The sequence below is a fragment of the Chiloscyllium punctatum genome, unplaced genomic scaffold (assembly GCF_047496795.1).
Source record: "Chiloscyllium punctatum isolate Juve2018m unplaced genomic scaffold, sChiPun1.3 scaffold_565, whole genome shotgun sequence".
NCBI classification, from domain to species: Eukaryota; Metazoa; Chordata; class Chondrichthyes; order Orectolobiformes; family Hemiscylliidae; genus Chiloscyllium; species Chiloscyllium punctatum.
Genome location: NW_027310299.1, coordinates 72,894 through 98,504, shown reverse-complemented (window position 1 = coordinate 98,504; position 25,611 = coordinate 72,894). Strand labels below are relative to the sequence as shown.

Genomic DNA, 25,611 nt, shown 5'->3' with positions numbered 1-25,611 from the left:
TTGTGGGTGTATCGGTGAGGCTGCTTTGGGAATACTGCGTTCGATTCTGGTCTCCCCGCTACAGGGAAGGATGTTGGGAAAGGGTTCAGGAAAGGGTTGGAGCTACAGGGAGAGGCTGGATAGGCCGGGGGCTGTTTTCCCTGGAGCGTCGGGGGCTGAGGGGTGACCTTATAGAGGGTTATAAAGTAATCTCGTCCTGTTCCCCAGCCCTTGGCCCATCTCCCCCCTAAACCCTTCCTATCCATGTCCCCCCCCCATCCTTTTAAATGTTATCATTGTACCAGCCCCCACCACTTCCTCTGGCAGCTCGTTCCACACACGCACCACCCTCTGGGGGGAAAAGTTATCCCTCAGGTCCCTTTCCCCCCTCTCACCTTAAACCTACACCCCTCTAGTTCTGGGCTCCCCCACCCCAGGGGGAAAAGACCTTGTCTATTTACCCTATCCATGCCCCCCTCCCCCCATGATTTTATAAACCTCTAGTTCTGGGCTCCCCCCACCCCAGGGGGAAAAGACCTTGTCTATTTACCCTATCCATGCCCACCCCCCATGATTTTATAACCCTCTAGTTCTGGGCTCCCCCCACCCCAGGGGGAAAAGACCTTGTCTATTTACCCTATCCATGTCCCCCCCGCCCCATGATTTTATAACCCTCTAGTTCTGGGCTCCCCCACCCCAGGGGAAAAAGACCTTGTCTATTTACCCTATCCATGCCCCCCCCTCTATGATTTTCTAAACCTCTATAAGGTCATCATCCAGTGAAAACAGTCCCATCCTCTCCTTCACTCTCCGTTCCCGGCCTTGTCTCGGTAAATCCCTTCCCGAACCCTCTCCGGGTGAACCATGTCCTTCCTGTAATGGTGCGACCGGAACTGGACACACTGCTCCAGACGAAGCCTCACCAACGTCCTGTATAACCCCCATCGTGACGTGCCCCCCCCAGCTCCTACACTCAAAGCTCTGAGCGATGGAGGCAAGCGATGGGGGGTGGGGGGGTGGGTGGGGGTGGGGGTGGGGGGGTGGGTGGGGGTGGGTGGGTGGGGGGGGGTGGGGGGGGGTGGGGGGGTGGGGGGGGGTGGGTGGGGGGGGGGGTGGGGGGGGGTGGGGGTGGGGGGGTGGGTGGGGGGGGGGGGGTTGGGGGGGGTGGGTGGGGGTGGGGGGGTGGGTGGGGGGGGGGGGTTGGGGGGGGTGGGTGGGGGGGGGTGGGTGGGGGGTGTGGGGGGGGGTGGGGGTGGGGGGGGGGTGGGGGTGGGGGTGGGGGGGGGTGGGTGGGGGGGGTGGGGGGGGGGGTGGGTGGGGGGGGGGGTGGGGGGGGGTGGGGGTGGGGGGGGTGGGGGTGGGGGGTGGTCAGGCGTTGTACCCGTTTCGTTGGGGCTTGAGGTCAGCACGGACTGGTTGGGCCAAAGGGTCTGTTTCTGCGCAGTACGGCTCTACGACCGGAACTAGAAGGTTGGCCTTTATCAGCAGAATTGTAAAAGTTGGGAGGATTATTGCTGAACCGACGGGGGGGGGGGGGGGGCACCGGCCAGAGCGCAGCTGGAACACCTTGGCGTTCCTGGTGCCACGTATCCGATCAGAGAGATGAACCCGACATCGGAGGGAGCGCAGGGAAAGTTCACTCGGCAGATCCCGGGGATGTCTCACGAGGAGAGGGTGTGTAGGGTGGCGCCCACTCCCATCAGAACAAGAGGCTGCCATATTGGAACACACACGAGGGGGACACGACAGGGGGGTGCAGATGGGGAAAGGACGTTCCCCGTCCCCTCGTGTGGGAGACTCGAGAGGGGGCATCGTCTCAGAGTTACGGGGTCACCCATTGAAGACAGAGGTGGGGAGGGATTCCCTCACTCTCCCGAGGGGAGGGGAATCTGGGGGATTCCTCACCTCAGAGTGCGGCCAGGCTGGGTCACTCGAGGCTGAGGGGTTTAATCAGGAAGGGGAATCGAGGGGTTATATTCCAGGCCGAGGGGTTTAATCAGGAAGGGGAATCGAAGGGTTATATTCCAGGCTGAGGGGTTTTATCAGGAAGGGGAAATCGAGGGGTTATATTCCAGGCTGAGGGGTTTTATCAGGAACGGGGAATCGAGGGGTTATATTCCAGGCTGAGGGGTTTAATCGGGAAGGGGGAATCGAGGGGTTATATTCCAGGCTGAGGGGTTTAATCAGGAAGGGGAAATCGAGGGGTTATATTCCAGGCTGAGGGGTTCAGTCAGGAACGGGGAATCGAGGGGTTATATTCCAGGCTGAGGGGTTTAATCGGGAAGGGGGAATCGAGGGGTTATATTCCAGGCTGAGGGGTTTAATCAGGAAGGGGGAATCGAGGGGTTATATTCCAGACCGAGGGGTTTAATCAGGAAGGGGGAATCGAGGGGTTATATTCCAGGCTGAGGGGTTTAATCAGGAAGGGGGAATCGAGGGGTTATATTCCAGGCTGAGGGGTTTAATCAGGAAGGGGGAATCGAGAGGTTATGGTGGGGGAGGTGGGGTTGGGGGTGATCTGATGAGCGGTGATTTGATTGAATGGGGGGGGGGGGGAATGAGTGTGTCCTGCCCCCTCACCTCTCGCCCCCAGTACCCGCCCTGTGCCAGTTACTCACGTGGGCCAGTGATCCTTTTGCCCCGAGCTGCGATTGCATGGCTAGTAGCCTCTCTGTCTCCAATACCAGCTGTGAGGGGGGAGGGGGCAAGGCGAGGGGGTGGGGGGGAGGGGGGGGAAGAGACCAGAAAGCACAGCATTGAGGCAACCGCTCACAGCAACTTCAGCCCCACTTGGAACAGGAGCAACGCCCACCGCGAGGGGAGGTCGGCAAACTGTCTCCTGTCGCAGCCTCCCTCACACAGCGCACAAAGAGAGGGAGGCAGGAGGGAGGACAGAGAGGTGGAGGGAGAGGGAGGGATGAGGGAGTGAGGAGAGAGAGGGAGAGGGAGAGGGAGGGAGGGGGAGAGGGAGGGGGAGGGAGAGAGAGGGACAAAGAGCGAGGGAGGGAAAGATGAGGAAAGGAGATGGGGAGAGACAGTGAAGGGATGGAGGGAGTCGGAGGGCTGCACTGGATGGAGGGGTTGAGGAGGGGGCAGAGGGGAATGGAGGTGGTGGAGGGTGTTGAGGGATGGAGGGGGTGGAGGGTGTTAAAGGATGGAGGGGTGGAGGGCGTGGAGCGGATGGAGGGGTGGAGGGGGTGGAGGGGGTGTAGGGGGTGTAGGGGGATGGAGGGGGATGGAAGGGGTGTAGGGGGATGGAGGGTGAGGAGGGGGTGGAGGGTGAGGGGGGGTGGAGGGTGAGGGGGGGGTGGAGGGTGAGGGGGGGGTGGAGGGTGAGGGGGGGGTGGAGGGGGTGGAGGGTGAGGAGGGGGTGGAGGGTGAGGGGGGGGTGGAAGGTGAGGGGGGGGCGGAGGTTGAGGGGGGGTGGAAGGTGAGGGGGGGTGGAGGGTGAGGGGGGGGTGGAGGGTGAGGGGGGGGGTGGAGGGTGAGGGGGGGTGGAGGGTGAGGGGGGGTGGAAGGTGAGGGGGGGGCGGAGGTTGAGGGGGGTGGAAGGTGAGGGGGGGGCGGAGGTTGAGGGGGGGCGGAAGGTGAGGGGGGGTGGAGGGTGAGGAGGGGGAGGAGGATGAGGAGGGAGTGGAGGGTGAGGAGGGTGATGGTAGGGGAGGAGGGTGATGGTAGGGGAGGAGGGTGATGGTAGGGGAGGAGGGTGAGGGGAGGGGAGGAGGGTGAGGGGAGGGGAGGAGAGGGAGGAGGGTGAGGGGAGGGGAGGGGAGGAGAGGGAGGAGAGGGAGGAGGGTGAGGGGAGGGGAGGAGAGGGAGGAGGGTGAGGAGGGTGAGGAGGGTGAGGAGGGTGAGGGGAGGGGAGGAGGGTGAGGGGAGGAGGGGGAGGAGGATGTGGAGGATGTGGAGGATGTGGAGGGTGAGGAGGGGAGGAGGGAGTGGAGGGTGAGGGGAGGAGGGTGAGGAGGGTGAGGGAGGGAGGGGGAGGGTGAGGGAGGGAGGGGGGGAGGGAGGGGGAGGGGAGGGAGGGGGAGGGGGGAGGAGGGAGGGGGAGGGGAGGGAGGGGGAGGGGAGGGAGGGGGAGGGGGGGGAGGGGAGGGGGAGGGGGGGGGAGGGAGGGGGAGGGGAGGGAGGGGGAGGGGGGGGGAGGGGGGGGGAGGGGGGGGAGGGGGGGGAGGGAGGGGGAGGGGAGGGAGGGGGGAGGGGAGGGAGGGGGAGGGGGGGAGGGGAGGGAGGGGGAGGGGGGGGGAGGGGAGGGGGAGGGGGGGGAGGGGAGGGGGGGGGGGGGAGGGGAGGGGGGGGGGAGGGGGGGGGAGGGAGGGGGAGGGGGGGAGGGTAGGGGGGGGAGGATAGGGGGGAGGGTGGGGGGGAGGGGGGGGAGGGTAGGGGGGGGAGGATAGGGGGGAGGGTGGGGGGGAGGGGGGGGAGTAGGGGGAGGAGGGGGAGGGTGAGGAGGATGAGGGTAGGGGTGGAGGGTGAGGAGGGTGGGGGTGGGGGTGGGGGTGGAGGGTGAGGAGGGTGAGGGTGGAGGGTGAGGAGGGTGAGGGTAGGGGTGGAGGGTAGGGGTGGGGGTGGAGGGTAGGGGTGGGGGAGGAGGGGGAGGGTAGGGTGAGGAGGGTGAGGGTAGGGGAGGAGGGTGAGGAGAGTGAGGGTGAGGAGGGTGGGGGAGGAGGGTGAGGAGGGTGAGGAGGGTGAGGAGGGTGGGGGTGGAGGGTGAGGAGGGTGGGGGTGGAGGGTGAGGAGGGTGGGGGTGGAGGGTGAGGAGGGTGAGGGTAGGGGTGGAGGGTGAGGGTGGGGGAGGAGGGGGAGGGTAGGGTGAGGAGGGGGAGTAGGAGGGGGGGTAGGGTGAGGAGGGTGAGGGTAGTGGGGTGGTGTGAGGGTAGGGGAGGAGGGTGAGGGTGGAGGGTGAGGGTGGAGGGTGAGGAGGGTGAGGGTAGGGGAGGAGGGTGAGGAGGGTGAGGGTGGAGGGTGAGGAGGGTGAGGAGGGTGAGGGTAGGGGAGGAGGGTGAGGAGGGTGAGGGTAGGGGTGGAGGGTGTGGAGGGTGAGGAGGGTGAGGGTAGGGGTGGAGGGTGAGGAGGGTGGGGGTGGAGGGTGAGGGTAGGGGTGGAGGGTGAGGAGGGTGGGGGTGGAGGGTGAGGGTAGGGGTGGAGGGTGAGGGTAGGGGGTGGTGTGTGGAGGGTGAGGAGGGGGAGGGTAGTGGAGGAGGGTGAGGAGGGTGAGGGGAGGGGCTGGTGTGAGGAGGATGAGGGTAGTGGAGGAGGGTGAGGGTAGGGGCTGGTGTGTGGAGGGTGAGGAGGGTGAGGAGGGTGAGGGTAGGGGTGGAGGGTGAGGGTAGTGGAGGAAGGTGAGGGTAGGGGGTGGTGAGGGGAGGGGAGGAGGGTGAGGGTAGGGGTGGAGGGTGAGGGTAGTGGAGGAGGGTGAGGAGGGTGAGGAGGGTGAGGGTAGTGGAGGAAGGTGAGGGTAGGGGGTGGTGTGTGGAGGGTGAGGAGGGGGAGGGTAGTGGAGGAGGGTGAGGTGGGTGAGGGGAGGGGCTGGTGTGAGGAGGGTGAGGGTAGTGGAGGAGGGTGAGGTGGGTGAGGGGAGGGGCTGGTGTGAGGAGGGTGAGGAGGGGGAGGGTAGGGGGGTGGTGTGTGGAGGGTGAGGGTAGTGGAGGAGGGGGAGGAGGGTGAGGAGGGTGAGGGTAGTGGAGGAGGGTGAGGGTAGGGGGTGGTGTGTGGAGGGTGAGGGTAGGGGAGGAGGGTGAGGGTAGGGGAGGAGGGTGAGGAGGGTGAGGGTAGTGGAGGAGGATGAGGGTAGGGAGGAGGGTGAGGGTAGTGGAGGACGGTGAGGAGGATGAGGGTAGGGGCTGCTGTGTGGAGGGTGAGGAGGGTGAGGGTAGGGGAGGAGGGGGACGAGGGGGAGGAGGGTGAGGGTAGGGACGGAGGGTGAGGGTAGGGGGGCGGTGTGAGGAGGGTGAGGGTAGGGGGCGGTGTGAGGAGGGTGAGGGTAGGGGGGCAGTGTGAGGAGGGTGAGGGTAGGGGGCGGTGTGAGGAGGGTGAGGGTAGGGGGGCAGTGTGAGGAGGGTGAGGGTAGGGGGCGGTGTGAGGAGGGTGAGGGTAGGGGGGCAGTGTGAGGAGGGTGAGGGTAGGGGGGCAGTGTGAGGAGGGTGAGGAGGGTGAGGGTAGGGGGGCGGTGTGAGGAGGGTGAGGGTGAGGGTAGGGGGGCGGTGTGAGGAGGGTGAGGGTAGGGGGCGGTGTGAGGAGGGTGAGGGTAGGGGGGCAGTGTGAGGAGGGTGAGGGTAGGGGGGGCAGTGTGAGGAGGGTGAGGAGGGTGAGGGTAGGGGGGCGGTGTGAGGAGGGTGAGGGTGAGGGTAGGGGGGCGGTGTGAGGAGGGTGAGGGTGAGGAGGGTGAGGGTGAGGGTGAGGGTAGGGGGGCGGTGTGAGGAGGGTGAGGGTAGGGGCGGTGTGAGGAGGGTGAGGGTAGGGGGGCGGTGTGAGGAGGGTGAGGGTGAGGGTGAGGAGGGTGAGGGTAGGCGGGCGGTGTGAGGAGGGTGAGGGTGAGGAGGGTGAGGGTAGGCGGGCGGTGTGAGGAGGGTGAGGGTAGGGGCGGTGTGAGGAGGGTGAGGGTGAGGAGGGTGAGGGTGAGGAGGGTGAGGGTGAGGAGGGTGAGGGTAGGGGGGGCGGTGTGAGGAGGGTGAGGGTGAGGAGGGTGAGGGTGAGGAGGGTGAGGGTAGGGGGGCGGTGTGAGGAGGGTGAGGGTGAGGGTAGGGGGGCGGTGTGAGGAGGGTGAGGGTGAGGAGGGTGAGGGTGAGGGTAGGGGGGCGGTGTGAGGAGGGTGAGGGTAGGGGGGCGGTGTGAGGAGGGTGAGGGTGAGGGTGAGGGTAGGGGGGCGGTGTGAGGAGGGTGAGGAGGGTGAGGGTGAGGGTAGGGGGGGCGGTGTGAGGAGGGTGAGGGTGAGGGTGAGGAGGGTGAGGGTGAGGAGGGTGAGGGTGAGGGTAGGGGGGCGGTGTGAGGAGGGTGAGGGTAGGGGGCGGTGTGAGGAGGGTGAGGGTAGGGGGCGGTGTGAGGAGGGTGAGGGTAGGGGGCGGTGTGAGGAGGGTGAGGGTAGGGGGGCGGTGTGAGGAGGGTGAGAGTGAGGGTGAGGAGGGTGAGGGTAGGCGGGCGGTGTGAGGAGGGTGAGGGTGAGGGTGAGGAGGGTGAGGGTAGGCGGGCGGTGTGAGGAGGGTGAGGGTAGGGGGCGGTGTGAGGAGGGTGAGGGTAGGGGGCGGTGTGAGGAGGGTGAGGGTAGGGGGGCGGTGTGAGGAGGGTGAGGGTGAGGGTGAGGAGGGTGAGGGTAGGGGGGGCGGTGTGAGGAGGGTGAGGGTAGGGGGCGGTGTGAGGAGGGTGAGGAGGGTGAGGGTAGGGGGGCGGTGTGAGGAGGGTGAGGGTGTGGGTAGGGGGGGTGAGGGTAGGGGGGTGGTGTGAGGAGGGTGAGGGTGAGGAGGGTGAGGGTGAGGGTAGGGGGCGGTGTGAGGAGGGTGAGGGTGAGGGTGAGGGTGAGGGTAGGGGGGCGGTGTGAGGAGGGTGAGGGTGAGGAGGGTGAGGGTAGGGGGGCGGTGTGAGGAGGGTGCGGGTGAGGGTAGGGGGCGGTGTGAGGAGGGTGCGGGTGAGGGTAGGGGGGCGGTGTGAGGAGGGTGAGGAGGGTGAGGGTGAGGAGGGTGAGGGTAGGGGGGCGGTGTGAGGAGGGTGAGGGTGAGGGTGAGGAGGGTGAGGGTAGGGGGCGGTGTGAGGAGGGTGAGGGTAGGGGGGCGGTGTGAGGAGGGTGAGGGTAGGGGGGCGGTGTGAGGAGGGTGAGGGTGAGGGTGAGGAGGGTGAGGGTAGGGGGGCGGTGTGAGGAGGGTGAGGGTGAGGAGGGTGAGGGTAGGGGGCGGTGTGAGGAGGGTGAGGGTAGGGGGGCGGTGTGAGGAGGGTGAGGGTAGGGGGCGGTGTGAGGTGGGTGAGGGTGGGGGGCGGTGTGAGGAGGGTGAGGGTAGGGGGGTGGTGTGAGGAGGGTGAGGGTAGGGGGGCGGTGTGAGGAGGGTGAGGGTGAGGAGGGTGAGGGTGAGGGTAGGGGGGCGGTGTGAGGAGGGTGAGGGTGAGGAGGGTGAGGAGGGTGAGGGTGAGGGTAGGGGGGCGGTGTGAGGAGGGTGAGGGTGAGGAGGGTGAGGGTAGGGGGGCGGTGTGAGGAGGGTGAGGGTGAGGAGGGTGAGGGTGAGGGTAGCGGGGCGGTGTGAGGAGGGTGAGGGTGAGGGTGAGGAGGGTGAGGGTGAGGGTAGGGGGGCTGTGTGAGGAGGGCGAGGGTGAGGAGGGTGAGGGTGAGGGTAGGGGGGCGGTGTGAGGAGGGTGAGGGTGAGGGTGAGGGTGAGGGTGAGGGTAGGGGGGCGGTGTGAGGAGGGTGAGGAGGGTGAGGGTGAGGGTAGGGGGGCGGTGTGAGGAGGGTGAGGGTGAGGGTGAGGGTGAGGGTGAGGGTAGGGGGGCGGTGTGAGGAGGGTGAGGAGGGTGAGGGTGAGGGTAGGGGGGCGGTGTGAGGAGGGTGAGGGTGAGGGTAGGGGGGGCGGTGTGAGGAGGGTGAGGGTGAGGGTAGGGGGGCGGTGTGAGGAGGGTGAGGGTGAGGAGGGTGAGGGTAGGGGGGCGGTGTGAGGAGGGTGAGGAGGGTGAGGGTGAGGGTAGGGGGGCGGTGTGAGGAGGGTGAGGGTGAGGGTAGGGGGGGCGGTGTGAGGAGGGTGAGGGTGAGGGTGAGGGTAGGGGGGCGGTGTGAGGAGGGTGAGGGTGAGGGTGAGGGTAGGGGGGCGGTGTGAGGAGGGTGAGGGTGAGGGTAGGGGGGGCGGTGTGAGGAGGGTGAGGGTGAGGGTGAGGGTAGGGGGGGCGGTGTGAGGAGGGTGAGGGTGAGGAGGGTGAGGAGGGTGAGGGTAGGGGGGCGGTGTGAGGAGGGTGAGGAGGGTGAGGGTGAGGGTAGGGGGGCGGTGTGAGGAGGGTGAGGGTGAGGGTGAGGGTAGGGGGGCGGTGTGAGGAGGGTGAGGGTGAGGGTAGGGGAGCGGTGTGAGGAGGGTGAGGGTGAGGGTGAGGGTAGGGGGGCGGTGTGAGGAGGGTGAGGGTGAGGAGGGTGAGGGTAGGGGGGCGGTGTGAGGAGGGTGAGGGTGAGGGTAGGGGGGGCGGTGTGAGGAGGGTGAGGGTGAGGGTGAGGGTAGGGGGGCGGTGTGAGGAGGGTGAGGGTGAGGGTAGGGGGGGCGGTGTGAGGAGGGTGAGGGTGAGGGTGAGGGTAGGGGGGCGGTGTGAGGAGGGTGAGGGTGAGGGTGAGGGTAGGGGGGCGGTGTGAGGAGGGTGAGGAGGGTGAGGGTGAGGGTAGGGGGGCGGTGTGAGGAGGGTGAGGGTGAGGGTAGGGGGGGCGGTGTGAGGAGGGTGAGGGTGAGGGTGAGGGTAGGGGGGGCGGTGTGAGGAGGGTGAGGGTGAGGAGGGTGAGGAGGATGAGGGTAGGGGGGCGGTGTGAGGAGGGTGAGGAGGGTGAGGGTGAGGGTAGGGGGGCGGTGTGAGGAGGGTGAGGGTGAGGGTGAGGGTAGGGGGGCGGTGTGAGGAGGGTGAGGGTGAGGGTAGGGGAGCGGTGTGAGGAGGGTGAGGGTGAGGAGGGTGAGGGTAGGGGGGCGGTGTGAGGAGGGTGAGGAGGGTGAGGGTGAGGGTAGGGGGGCGGTGTGAGGAGGGTGAGGAGGGTGAGGGTGAGGGTAGGGGGGCGGTGTGAGGAGGGTGAGGAGGGTGAGGGTGAGGGTAGGCGGGCGGTGTGAGGAGGGTGAGGAGGGTGAGGGTGAGGGTAGGCGGGCGGTGTGAGGAGGGTGAGGGTGAGGAGGGTGAGGGTGAGGGTGAGGAGGGTGAGGGTAGGGGGGCGGTGTGAGGAGGGTGAGGGTAGGGGGGTGAGGGTGAGGGTGAGGGTGAGGATGGTGAGGGTAGGGGGGGCGGTGTGAGGAGGGTGAGGGTGAGGGTGAGGAGGGTGAGGGTGAGGGTGAGGGTAGGGGGGCGGTGTGAGGAGGGTGAGGGTGAGGGTGAGGGTAGGGGGGCGGTGTGAGGAGGGTGAGGGTGAGGAGGGTGAGGGTGAGGAGGGTGAGGGTGAGGGTGAGGAGGGTGAGGGTAGGTGGGCGGTGTGAGGAGGGTGAGGGTGAGGAGGGTGAGGGTGAGGAGGGTGAGGGTGAGGGTGAGGAGGGTGAGGGTAGGTGGGCGGTGTGCGGAGGGTGAGGGTGAGGGTGAGGGTGAGGGTAGGGGGGCGGTGTGAGGAGGGTGAGGGTGAGGGTAGGGGGGCGGTGTGCGGAGGGTGAGGATGAGGGTGAGGGTGAGGAGGGTGAGGGTAGGGGGGCGGTGTGAGGAGGGTGAGGGTGAGGGTGAGGGTGAGGGTGAGGAGGGTGAGGGTGAGGAGGGTGAGGGTGAGGGTGAGGAGGGTGAGGGTGAGGGTGAGGAGGAGGAGGGTGAGGGTGAGGGTGAGGGTGAGGGTGAGGGTAGGGGGGCGGTGTGAGGAGGGTGAGGGTGAGGAGGGTGAGGGTAGGCGGGCGGTGTGAGGAGGGTGAGGGTGAGGAGGGTGCGGGTAGGGGAGCGGTGTGAGGAGGGTGAGGGTGAGGGTGAGAAGGGTGAGGGTAGGGGGGCGGTGTGAGGAGGGTGAGGGTGAGGAGGGTGAGGGTAGGCGGGCGGTGTGAGGAGGGTGAGGGTGAGGGTAGGGGGGCCGTGTGAGGAGGGTGAGGGTGAGGGTAGGGGGGCGGTGTGAGGAGGGTGAGGGTGAGGAGGGTGAGGGTGAGGGTGAGGAGGGTGAGGGTGAGGAGGGTGAGGGTAGGAGGGTGAGGGTAGGCGGGCGGTGTGAGGAGGGTGAGGGTAGGCGGGCGGTGTGAGGAGGGTGAGGGTGAGGATGGTGAGGAGGGTGAGGGTAGGGGGGCGGTGTGAGGAGGGTGAGGGTGAGGAGGGTGAGGGTAGGGGGGCGGTGTGAGGAGGGTGAGGGTGAGGGTGAGGAGTGTGCGGGTAGGGGGGCGGTGTGAGGAGGGTGAGGGTGAGGGTGAGGAGGGTGAGGGTGAGGAGGGTGAGGGTAGGCGGGCGGTGTGAGGAGGGTGAGGGTGAGGAGGGTGAGGGTGAGGAGGGTGAGGGTGAGGGTGAGGGTAGGGGGGGCGGTGTGAGGAGGGTGAGGGTGAGGAGGGTGAGGGAGAGGGTGAGGGTAGGGGGGGCGGTGTGAGGAGGGTGAGGGTGAGGGTGAGGAGGGTGAGGGTGAGGGTGAGGAGGGTGAGGGTAGGCGGGCGGTGTGAGGAGGGTGAGGGTGAGGAGGGTGAGGGTGAGGGTGAGGAGGGTGAGGGTGAGGGTGAGGAGGGTGAGGGTGAGGGTGAGGAGGGTGAGGGTAGGCGGGCGGTGTGAGGAGGGTGAGGGTGAGGAGGGTGAGGGTGAGGGTGAGGAGGGTGAGGGTGAGGGTGAGGAGGGTGAGGGTGAGGAGGGTGAGGGTGAGGGTGAGGAGGGTGAGGGTGAGGAGGGTGAGGGTGAGGGTGAGGAGGGTGAGGGTAGGCGGGCGGTGTGAGGAGGGTGAGGGTGAGGAGGGTGAGGGTGAGGAGGGTGAGGGTAGGCGGGCGGTGTGAGGAGGGTGAGGGTGAGGAGGGTGAGGGTGAGGGTGAGGAGGGTGAGGGTGAGGAGGGTGAGGGTAGGCGGGCGGTGTGAGGAGGGTGAGGGTGAGGAGGGTGAGGGTGAGGGTGAGGAGGGTGAGGGTGAGGGTGAGGGTGAGGGTGAGGGTGAGGGTGAGGGTAGGCGGGCGGTGTGAGGAGGGTGAGGGTGAGGAGGGTGAGGGTAGGCGGGCGGTGTGAGGAGGGTGAGGGTGAGGAGGGTGAGGGTGAGGGTGAGGAGGGTGAGGGTGAGGAGGGTGAGGGTAGGCGGGCGGTGTGAGGAGGGTGAGGGTGAGGAGGGTGAGGGTGAGGGTGAGGAGGGTGAGGGTGAGGGTGAGGGTGAGGGTGAGGGTGAGGGTGAGGGTAGGCGGGCGGTGTGAGGAGGGTGAGGGTGAGGAGGGTGAGGGTAGGCGGGCGGTGTGAGGAGGGTGAGGGTGAGGAGGGTGAGGGTGAGGGTGAGGAGGGTGAGGGTGAGGAGGGTGAGGGTAGGCGGGCGGTGTGAGGAGGGCCCTACCTTCCGCTCCAGCTGGTGGACCCGGGCTTTCTGCAGGAGACACTGGGCCGCAGTGGTGTCAGTCAGAGAGTGATCCTCATCGAGGTGTCTGTCCGAGAGAGAGAGGGAGGGCACACTCACTCACTGGGCACGGGGCTCACACTCACTCACACTCACTCACTGGGCACGGGGCTCACACTCACTCACACTCACTCACTGGGCACGGGGCTCACACTCACTCACTCACTCACACTCACTCACTGGGAACGGGACTCACACTCACACTCACTCACTGGGAACGGGGCACACTCACTCACACTCACTCACTGGGAACGGGGCTCACACTCACTCACACTCACTCACTGGGCACGGGGCACACTCACTCACTCACACTCACTCACTGGGAACGGGGCACACTCACTCACACTCACTCACTGGGAACGGGGCTCACACTCACTCACACTCACTCACTGGGAACGGGGCACACTCACTCACACTCACTCACTGGGCACGGGGCACACTCACTCACACTCACTCACTGGGCACGGGGCACACTCACTCACTGGGAACGGGGCACACTCACTCACACTCACACTCACTCACTGGGAACGGGGCACACACTCACTCACTCACTGGGAACGGGACTCACACTCACTCACACTCACTCACTCACTGGGAACGGGACTCACACTCACTCACACTCACTCACTCACTGGGAACGGGACTCACACTCACACTCACTCACTGGGAACGGGACTCACACTCACACTCACTCACTGGGAACGGGTCTCACTCACTCACTCACACTCACTCACTGGGAACGGAACTCACACTCACACTCACTCACTGGGAACGGGTCTCACTCACTCACACTCACACTCACTGGGAACGGGGCACACTCACTCACACTCACACTCACTCACTGGGAACGGGGCACACTCACTCACTCACACTCACACTCACTCACTGGGAACGGGGCACACTCACTCACTGGGAACGGGGCACACACTCACTCACTCACTGGGAACGGGACTCACACTCACTCACACTCACACTCACTCACTCACTGGGAACGGGACTCACACTCTCACTCACTCACTGGGCACGGGGCTCACACTCACTCACTCACTCACACTCACTCACTGGGAACGGGACTCACACTCACTCACTGGGAACGGGGCACACTCACTCACACTCACTCACTGGGAACGGGGCACACTCACTCACACTCACTCACTGGGAACGGGGCTCACACTCACTCACACTCACTCACTGGGCACGGGGCACACTCACTCACTCACACTCACTCACTGGGAACGGGGCACACTCACTCACACTCACTCACTGGGAACGGGGCTCACACTCACTCACACTCACTCACTGGGAACGGGGCACACTCACTCACACTCACTCACTGGGCACGGGGCACACTCACTCACTGGGAACGGGGCACACTCACTCACACTCACACTCACTCACTGGGAACGGGGCACACACTCACTCACTCACTGGGAACGGGACTCACACTCACTCACACTCACTCACTCACTGGGAACGGGACTCACACTCACTCACACTCACTCACTCACTGGGAACGGGACTCACACTCACACTCACTCACTGGGAACGGGACTCACACTCACACTCACTCACTGGGAACGGGTCTCACTCACTCACTCACACTCACTCACTGGGAACGGGACTCACACTCACACTCACTCACTGGGAACGGGTCTCACTCACTCACACTCACACTCACTGGGAACGGGGCACACTCACTCACACTCACACTCACTCACTGGGAACGGGGCACACTCACTCACTCACACTCACACTCACTCACTGGGAACGGGGCACACTCACTCACTGGGAACGGGGCACACACTCACTCACTCACTGGGAACGGGACTCACACTCACTCACACTCACACTCACTCACTCACTGGGAACGGGACTCACACTCACTCACACTCACTCACTCACTGGGAACGGGACTCACACTCTCACTCACTCACTGGGAACGGGGCACACACTCACTCACACTCACACTCACTCACTGGGAACGGGACTCACACTCACACTCACTCACTGGGAACGGGGCACACACTCACACTCACTCACTGGGAACGGGACTCACACTCACACTCACTCACTCACTGGGAACGGGGCATACACTCACTCACACTCACACTCACTCACTCACTGGGAACGGGACTCACACTCACACTCACTCACTGGGAACAGGGCACACACTCACACTCACTCACTGGGAACAGGACTCACACTCACTCAAACTCACTCACTCACTGGGAACGGGACTCACACTCACTCACTGGGAACGGGGCACACTCACTCACTGGGAACGGGGCACACACTCACACTCACTCACTGGGAACGGGACTCACACTCACTCACACTCACACTCACTCACTCACTGGGAACGGGACTCACACTCACACTCACTCACTGGGAACGGGGCACACACTCACACTCACTCACTGGGAACGGGACTCACACTCACTCACACTCACACTCACACTCACTCACTCACTGGGAACGGGACTCACACTCACACTGACTCACTGGGAACGGGACTCACACTCACTCACTGGGAACGGGGCACACACTCACACTCACTCACTGGGAACGGGGCACACTCACTCACACTCACACTCACACACTGGGAATGGGGCACACTCACTCACTCACTCACACTCACTCACTGGGAACGGGGCACACTCACTCACTCACACTCACTCAGACACACACTCACTCACACACACTCACTGGGAACGGGGCACACTCACTCACTCACTCACATTCACTCACTCATTTAGGCACACACTCACTGGGAACAGGGCACACTCATTCACTCACACTCACTCACACCCACTCACACACCCACTCACTGGGAACGGGGCACACTCACTCACTCACTCACAATCACTCACACACCCACCCACTGGGAACGGGGCACACTCACTCACACTCACAATCTCACTCACTCACCCAGACACACACTCACTCACACTCACTCACTGGGAATGGGGAACACTCACTCACTCACTCACACCCACTCACACACCCACTCACTGGGAACGGGGCACACTCACTCACTCACGCTCACACACACTCATTCACACACACTCAGACACACACTCACACTCACTCAGACACACACACACTCAGACACACACACACTCAGACACAATCACACAGACACACACACTCAAACACACACACTCACTCAGACACACTCACTGGGAACGGGGCACACTCACTCACTCACTCACATTCACTCACTCATTTAGGCACACACTCACTGGGAACAGGGCACACTCATTCACTCACACTCACTCACACCCACTCACACACCCACTCACTGGGAACGGGGCACACTCACTCACTCACTCACAATCACTCACACACCCACCCACTGGGAACGGGGCACACTCACTCACACTCACAATCTCACTCACTCACCCAGACACACACTCACTCACACTCACTCACTGGGAATGGGGAACACTCACTCACTCACTCACACCCACTCACACACCCACTCACTGGGAACGGGGCACACTCACTCACTCACGCTCACACACACTCATTCACACACACTCAGACACACACTCACACTCACTCAGACACACACACACTCAGACACACACACACTCAGACACAATCACACAGACACACACACTCAAACACACACACTCACTCAGACACACTCACTCAGACACACACACATACACTCAGAGAGTTGCTCACAGACACACTCACACGCGCGCACACACACCTACACACACACACCCACACACACAGGCGGCACTGCCTGACAGGATAACTGGACTTACTTCAGAAAGGCCTCATATTCCTTAAACACCTGCTCACAGCCCGGCCACTTACAGAATCCGTGGAAGTACAGGGGGTTGGAGGAAGCTCGCTCCCTACACGGGCAACACACAGGGAGACGCTCATTAACGGGGAGCTTCAATCCACCCTCCCTGCTCCCTCCTGGCAAACCCTGCCCCTGTGCTCACAAACCTCCAACACCCTCCCACACACCTCTGAATACAGGCACGCCCTCGCACACTCCCTCTGCCTGTCACACCGCAAGAAAACAGGCGCAAGACTCCCTCCGCCTGACACACAGGAGAGAAAAGGGGCTGAAGGTCCGGCCAGTAGACCTGGGATCTGGAGTCCAGCCCACCCACGCAAACACGCACACACTCTGCCTGAAGCACTGACCCCTCGACCACACCAACTAAAACAGTTCCACGCTCAATCTACAGCACAGTCCACCTGTATAACTATAGCACTGACACTGCACTCTCCCCCCTGTATAACAGCACTGACACCGCACTCTCCCCCCTGTATAACAGCAGCACTGACACTGCACTCTCCCCCCTGTATAACTATAGCACTGACACTGCACTCTCCCCCCTGTATAACAGCACTGACACCGCACTCTCCCCCCTGTATAACAGCAGCACTGACACTGCACTCTCCCCCCTGTATAACAGCAGCACTGACACTGCACTCTCCCCCCTGTATAACTGCAGCACTGACACCGCACTCTCCCCCCTGTATAACAGCACTGACACCGCACTCTCCCCCCTGTATAACAGCACTGACACTGCACTCTCCCCCCTGTATAACTGCACTGACACTGCACTCTCCCCCCTGTATAACTGCAGCACTGACACTGCACTCTCCCCCCTGTATAACAGCACTGACACTGCACTCTCCCCCCTGTATAACTGCACTGACACTGCACTCTCCCCCCTGTATAACTGCAGCACTGACACCGCACTCTCCCCCCTGTATAACTGCAGCACTGACACTGCACTCTCCCCCCTGTATAACTGCAGCACTGACACTGCACTCTCCCCCCTGTATAACAGCAGCACTGACACTGCACTCTCCCCCCTGTATAACTGCAGCACTGACACTGCACTCTCCCCCCTGTATAACTGCAGCACTGACACCGCACTCTCCCCCCTGTATAACTGCAGCACTGACACCGCACTCTCCCCCCTGTATAACTGCAGCACTGACACTGCACTCTCCCCCCTGTATAACTGCAGCACTGACACTGCACTCTCCCCCCTGTATAACAGCAGCACTGACACCGCACTCTCCCCCCTGTATAACTGCAGCACTGACACTGCACTCTCCCCCCTGTATAACTGCAGCACTGACACCGCACTCTCCCCCCTGTATAACAGCACTGACACTGCACTCTCCCCCCTGTATAACAGCACTGACACCGCACTCTCCCCCCTGTATAACTGCAGCACTGACACCGCACTCTCCCCCCTGTATAACAGCACTGACACCGCACTCTCCCCCCTGTATAACTGCAGCACTGACACCGCACTCTCCCCCCTGTATAACAGCACTGACACTGCACTCTCCCCCCTGTATAACTGCAGCACTGACACCGCACTCTCCCCCCTGTATAACAGCACTGACACTGCACTCTCCCCCCTGTATAACAGCACTGACACCGCACTCTCCCCCCTGTATAACTGCAGCACTGACACTGCACTCTCCCCCCTGTATAACAGCACTGACACTGCACTCTCCCCCCTGTATAACAGCACTGACACTGCACTCTCCCCCCTGTATAACTGCAGCACTGACACCGCACTCTCCCCCCTGTATAACTGTAGCACTGACACCGCACTCTCCCCCCTGTATAACTGCAGCACTGACACCGCACTCTCCCCCCTGTATAACAGCACTGACACTGCACTCTCCCCCCTGTATAACTGCAGCACTGACACCGCACTCTCCCCCCTGTATAACAGCACTGACACTGCACTCTCCCCCCTGTATAACAGCACTGACACCGCACTCTCCCCCCTGTATAACAGCACTGACACCGCACTCTCCCCCCTGTATAACAGCACTGACACTGCACTCTCCCCCCTGTATAACTGCAGCACTGACACTGCACTCTCCCCCCTGTATAACTGCAGCACTGACACTGCACTCTCCCCCCTGTATAACTGCAGCACTGACACTGCACTCTCCCCCCTGTATAACTGCAACACTGACACTGCACTCTCCCCCCTGTATAACAGCACTGACACTGCACTCTCCCCCCTGTATAACTGCAGCACTGACACTGCACTCTCCCCCCTGTATAACTGCAGCACTGACACCGCACTCTCCCCCCTGTATAACTGCAGCACTGACACTGCACTCTCCCCCCTGTATAACTGCACTGACACCGCACTCTCCCCCCTGTATAACTGCAGCACTGACACCGCACTCTCCCCCTGTATAACTGCAGCACTGACACTGCACTCTCCCCCCTGTATAACTGCAGCACTGACACCGCACTCTCCCCCCTGTATAACAGCACTGACACCGCACTCTCCCCCCTGTATAACTGCAGCACTGACACCGCACTCTCCCCCCTGTATAACTGCAGCACTGACACTGCACTCTCCCCCCTGTATAACTGCAGCACTGACACTGCACTCTCCCCCCTGTATAACTGCAGCACTGACACTGCACTCTCCCCCCTGTATAACTGCAGCACTGACACTGCACTCTCCCCTCTGTATAACAGCACTGACACTGCACTCTCCCCCCTGTATAACTGCAGCACTGACACCGCACTCTCCCCCCTGTATAACAGCACTGACACCGCACTCTCCCCCTGTATAACTGCAGCACTGACACTGCACTCTCCCCCCTGTATAACTGCAGCACTGACACTGCACTCTCCCCCCTGTATAACTGCAGCACTGACACTGCACTCTCCCCCCTGTATAACTGCAGCACTGACACCGCACTCTCCCCCCTGTATAACAGCACTGACACCGCACTCTCCCCCCTGTATAACTGCAGCACTGACACCGCACTCTCCCCCCTGTATAACTGCAGCACTGACACCGCACTCTCCCCCCTGTATAACTGCAGCACTGACACTGCACTCTCCCCCCTGTATAACTGCAGCACTGACACCGCACTCTCCCCCCTGTATAACTGCAGCACTGACACCGCACTCTCCCCCCTGTATAACTGCAGCACTGACACCGCACTCCCTCCCCTGTATAACTGCAGCACTGACACTGCACTCTCCCCCCTGTATAACTGCAGCACTGACACCGCACTCTCCCCCCTGTATAACTGCAGCACTGACACTGCACTCTCCCCCCTGTATAACTGCAGCACTGACACTGCACTCTCCCCCCTGTATAACAGCACTGACACCGCACTCTCCCCCCTATATAACTGCAGCACTGACACTGCACTCTCCCCCCTGTATAACAGCACTGACACTGCACTCTCCCCCCTGTATAACTGCAGCACTGACACTGCACTCTCCCCCCTGTATAACAGCAGCACTGACACTGCACTCTCCCCCCTGTATAACAGCACTGACACCGCACTCTCCCCCTGTATAACAGCACTGACACTGCACTCTCCCCCTGTATAACTGCAGCACTGACACTGCACTCTCCCCCCTGTATAACTGCACTGACACTGCACTCTCCCCCCTGTATAACAGCACTGACACCGCACTCTCCCCCCTGTATAACAGCACTGACACCGCACTCTCCCCCTGTATAACTGCAGCACTGACACCGCACTCTCCCCCCTGTATAACAGCACTGACACTGCACTCTCCCCCCTGTATAACTGCAGCACTGACACCGCACTCTCCCCCTGTATAACTGCAGCACTGACACCGCACTCTCCCCCCTGTATAACTGCAGCACTGACACCGCACTCTCCCCCCTGTATAACTGCAGCACTGACACCGCACTCTCCCCCCTGTATAACTGCAGCACTGACACTGCACTCTCCCCCCTGTATAACTGCAGCACTGACACTGCACTCTCCCCCCTGTATAACAGCACTGACACTGCACTCTCCCCCCTGTATAACTGCAGCACTGACACCGCACTCTCCCCCCTGTATAACTGCAGCACTGACACTGCACTCTCCCCCCTGTATAACTGCAGCACTGACACTGCACTCTCCCCCCTGTATAACAGCACTGACACTGCACTCTCCCCCCTGTATAACTGCAGCACTGACACCGCACTCTCCCCCCTGTATAACTGCAGCACTGACACCGCACTCTCCCCCCTGTATAACAGCACTGACACCGCACTCTCCCCCCTGTATAACTGCAGCACTGACACTGCACTCTCCCCCCTGTATAACTGCAGCACTGACACCGCACTCTCCCCCCTGTATAACAGCACTGACACTGCACTCTCCCCCCTGTATAACTGCAGCACTGACACCGCACTCTCCCCCCTGTATAACTGCAGCACTGACACCGCACTCTCCCCCCTGTATAACTGCAGCACTGACACCGCACTCTCCCCCTGTATAACTGCAGCACTGACACTGCACTCTCCCCCCTGTATAACTGCAGCACTGACACTGCACTCTCCCCCCTGTATAACTGCAGCACTGACACCGCACTCTCCCCCCTGTATAACAGCACTGACACCGCACTCTCCCCCCTGTATAACTGCAGCACTGACACTGCACTCTCCCCCCTGTATAACTGCAGCACTGACACTGCACTCTCCCCTCTGTATAACAGCACTGACACCGCACTCTCCCCCCTGTATAACTGCAGCACTGACACTGCACTATCCCCCCTGTATAACTGCAGCACTGACACTGCACTCTCCCCTCTGTATAACAGCACTGACACCGCACTCTCCCCCCTGTATAACTGCAGCACTGACACTGCACTCTCCCCTCTGTATAACTGCAGCACTGACACTGCACTCTCCCCTCTGTATAACAGCACTGACACTGCACTCTCCCCCCTGTATAACAGCACTGACACTGCACTCTCCCCCCTGTATAACAGCACTGACACTGCACTCTCCCCCCTGTATAACAGCACTGACACTGCACTCTCCCCCCTGTATAACTGCAGCACTGACACCGCACTCTCCCCCCTGTATAACAGCACTGACACTGCACTCTCCCCCCTGTATAACTGCAGCACTGACACCGCACTCTCCCCCCTGTATAACAGCACTGACACTGCACTCTCCCCCCTGTATAACTGCAGCACTGACACCGCACTCTCCCCCCTGTATAACTGCAGCACTGACACTGCACTCTCCCCCCTGTATAACTGCAGCACTGACACCGCACTCTCCCCCCTGTATAACAGCACTGACACTGCACTCTCCCCCCTGTATAACTGCAGCACTGACACCGCACTCTCCCCCCTGTATAACTGCAGCACTGACACTGCACTCTCCCCCCTGTATAACTGCAGCACTGACACCGCACTCTCCCCCCTGTATAACAGCACTGACACTGCACTCTCCCCCCTGTATAACAGCACTGACACTGCACTCTCCCCCCTGTATAACAGCACTGACACCGCACTCTCCCCCCTGTATAACTGCAGCACTGACACTGCACTCTCCCCCCTGTATAACTGCAGCACTGACACCGCACTCTCCCCCCTGTATAACAGCACTGACACTGCACTCTCCCCCCTGTATAACTGCAGCACTGACACCGCACTCTCCCCCCTGTATAACAGCACTGACACTGCACTCTCCCCCCTGTATAACTGCAGCACTGACACCGCACTCTCCCCCCCTGTATAACTGCAGCACTGACACCGCACTCTCCCCCCCTGTATAACTGCAGCACTGACACTGCACCCTCCCCCCTGTATAACTGCAGCACTGACACCGCACTCTCCCCCCTGTATAACTGCAGCACTGACACCGCACTCTCCCCCCTGTATAACAGCACTGACACCGCACTCTCCCCCCTGTATAACTGCAGCACTGACACCGCACTCTCTCCCCTGTATAACTGCAGCACTGACACTGCACTCTCCCCCTGTATAACAGCACTGACACCGCACTCTCCCCCCTGTATAACTGCAGCACTGACACCGCACTCTCCCCCCTGTATAACAGCACTGACACCGCACTCTCCCCCCTGTATAACTGCAGCACTGACACTGCACTCTCCCCACTGTATAACTGCAGCACTGACACTGCACTCTCCCCCTGTATAACAGCACTGACACCGCACTCTCCCCCCTGTATAACTGCAGCACTGACACTGCACTCTCCCCCCTGTATAACTGCAGCACTGACACTGCACTCTCCCCCCTGTATAACAGCACTGACACTGCACTCTCCCCCCTGTATAACAGCACTGACACTGCACTCTCCCCCCTGTATAACAGCACTGACACTGCACTCTCCCCCTGTATAACTGCAGCACTGACACCGCACTCTCCCCCCTGTATAACAGCACTGACACCGCACTCTCCCCCCTGTATAACTGCAGCACTGACACTGCACTCTCCCCCCTGTATAACTGCAGCACTGACACTGCACTCTCCCCCCTGTATAACTGCAGCACTGACACTGCACTCTCCCCCCTGTATAACTGCAGCACTGACACCGCACTCTCCCCTCTGTATAACTGCAGCACTGACACCGCACTCTCCCCCCTGTATAACAGCACTGACACCGCACTCTCCCCCCTGTATAACTGCAGCACTGACACTGCACTCTCCCCCCTGTATAACTGCAGCACTGACACTGCACTCTCCCCCCTGTATAACTGCAGCACTGACACTGCACTCTCCCCCCTGTATAACTGCAGCACTGACACTGCACTCTCCCCTCTGTATAACTGCAGCACTGACACTGCACTCTCCCCCCTGTATAACTGCAGCACTGACACTGCACTCTCCCCCCTGTATAACTGCAGCACTGACACCGCACTCTCCCCCCTGTATAACAGCACTGACACTGCACTCTCCCCCCTGTATAACTGCAGCACTGACACCGCACTCTCCCCCCTGTATAACTGCAGCACTGACACTGCACCCTCCCCCCTGTATAACTGCAGCACTGACACCGCACTCTCCCCCCTGTATAACAGCACTGACACTGCACTCTCCCCCCTGTATAACTGCAGCACTGACACCGCACTCTCCCCCCTGTATAACTGCAGCACTGACACCGCACTCTCCCCCCTGTATAACTGCAGCACTGACACTGCACTCTCCCCCTGTATAACTATAGCACTGACACTGCACCCTCCCCCCTGTATAACAGCACTGACACTGCACTCTCCCCCCTGTATAACTGCAGCACTGACACTGCACTCTCCCCCCTGTATAACTGTAGCACTGACACTGCACTCTCCCCCCTGTATAACTGCAGCACTGACACTGCACTCTCCCCCCTGTATAACAGCACTGACACTGCACTCTCCCCCCTGTATAATTGCAGCACTGACACTGCACTCTCCCCCCTGTATAACTGCAGCACTGACACCGCACTCTCCCCCCTGTATAACTGCACTGACACTGCACTCTCCCCCCTGTATAACTGCAGCACTGACACTGCACTCTCCCCCCTGTATAACTGCAGCACTGACACTGCACTCTCCCCCCTGTATAACTGCAGCACTGACACTGCACTCTCCCCCCTGTATAACAGCACTGACACCGCACTCTCCCCCCTGTATAACTGCAGCACTGACACTGCACTCTCCCCCCTGTATAACTGCAGCACTGACACCGCACTCTCCCCCCTGTATAACTGCAGCACTGACACTGCACTCTCCCCCTGTATAACTGCAGCACTGACACCGCACTCTCCCCCCTGTATAACAGCACTGACACTGCACTCTCCCCCCTGTATAACTGCAGCACTGACACCGCACTCTCCCCCCTGTATAACTGCAGCACTGACACCGCACTCTCCCCCCTGTATAACAGCACTGACACTGCACTCTCCCCCCTGTATAACTGCAGCACTGACACTGCACTCTCCCCCCTGTATAACGCAGCACTGACACTGCACTCTCCCCTCTGTATAACTGCAGCACTGACACCGCACTCTCCCCCCTGTATAACTGCAGCACTGACACTGCACTCTCCCCCTGTATAACTGCACTGACACCGCACTCTCCCCCCTGTATAACAGCACTGACACTGCACTCTCCCCCTGTATAACTGCAGCACTGACACCGCACTCTCCCCCCTGTATAACTGCAGCACTGACACCGCACTCTCCCCCCTGTATAACTGCAGCACTGACACCGCACTCTCCCCCCTGTATAACTGCAGCACTGACACTGCACTCTCCCCCCTGTATAACTGCAGCACTGACACCGCACTCTCCCCCCTGTATAACAGCACTGACACTGCACTCTCCCCCCTGTATAACTGCAGCACTGACACCGCACTCTCCCCCCTGTATAACTGCAGCACTGACACTGCACTCTCCCCCCTGTATAACCAGCACTGACACTGCACTCTCCCCCCTGTATAACAGCACTGACACTGCACTCTCCCCCCTGTATAACTGCAGCACTGACACTGCACTCTCCCCCCTGTATAACTGCAGCACTGACACCGCACTCTCCCCCCTGTATAACAGCACTGACACCGCACTCTCCCCCCTGTATAACTGCAGCACTGACACCGCACTCTCCCCCCTGTATAACAGCACTGACACTGCACTCTCCCCCCTGTATAACTGCAGCACTGACACCGCACTCTCCCCCCCTGTATAACTGCAGCACTGACACTGCACTCTCCCCCCTGTATAACTGCAGCACTGACACTGCACTCTCCCCCCTGTATAACAGCACTGACACTGCACTCTCCCCCCTGTATAACTGCAGCACTGACACCGCACTCTCCCCCCTGTATAACTGCAGCACTGACACCGCACTCTCCCCCCTGTATAACTGCAGCACTGACACTGCACTCTCCCCCCTGTATAACTGCAGCACTGACACCGCACTCTCCCCCCTGTATAACTGCAGCACTGACACCGCACTCTCCCCCCTGTATAACTGCAGCACTGACACTGCACTCTCCCCCCTGTATAACTGCAGCACTGACACCGCACTCTCCCCCCTGTATAACAGCACTGACACCGCACTCTCCCCCCTGTATAACTGCAGCACTGACACCGCACTCTCCCCCCTGTATAACTAGCACTGACACTGCACTCTCCCCCCTGTATAACTGCAGCACTGACACTGCACTCTCCCCCCTGTATAACTGCAGCACTGACACCGCACTCTCCCCCCTGTATAACTGCAGCACTGACACCGCACTCTCCCCCCTGTATAACTGCAGCACTGACACTGCACTCTCCCCCCTGTATAACTGCAGCACTGACACTGCACTCTCCCCCCTGTATAACTGAGCACTGACACCGCACTCTCCCCTCTGTATAACTGCAGCACTGACACTGCACTCTCCCCCCTGTATAACTGCAGCACTGACACTGCACTCTCCCCCCTGTATAACTGCAGCACTGACACTGCACTCTCCCCCCTGTATAACAGCACTGACACTGCACTCTCCCCCCTGTATAACTGCAGCACTGACACTGCACTCTCCCCCCTGTATAAGCAGCACTGACACTGCACTCTCCCCCCTGTATAACTGCAGCACTGACACCGCACTCTCCCCCCTGTATAACTGTAGCACTGACACCGCACTCTCCCCCCTGTATAACTGCAGCA

General features: G+C 61.6%; 1 protein-coding gene across 1 annotated transcript in view; it reads right to left on the bottom strand.

Moving 5' to 3' along the window:
* The window catches only part of LOC140473272 (forkhead box protein P3-like), a gene marked incomplete at its 3' end in the record, with an annotated part of 48,808 nt that overhangs the window by 10,217 nt on the left and 12,980 nt on the right, over window positions 1-25,611 (bottom strand). Inside the window, exons 3-5 of the mRNA XM_072567593.1 lie at window positions 15,936-16,028; window positions 12,100-12,187; window positions 2,598-2,666 (exon numbers count right to left, since the gene is read on the bottom strand). Coding sequence (XP_072423694.1) covers window positions 2,598-2,666; window positions 12,100-12,187; window positions 15,936-16,028 — 250 coding nt within the window. The remainder of the gene's footprint in view (window positions 1-2,597; window positions 2,667-12,099; window positions 12,188-15,935; window positions 16,029-25,611) is intronic.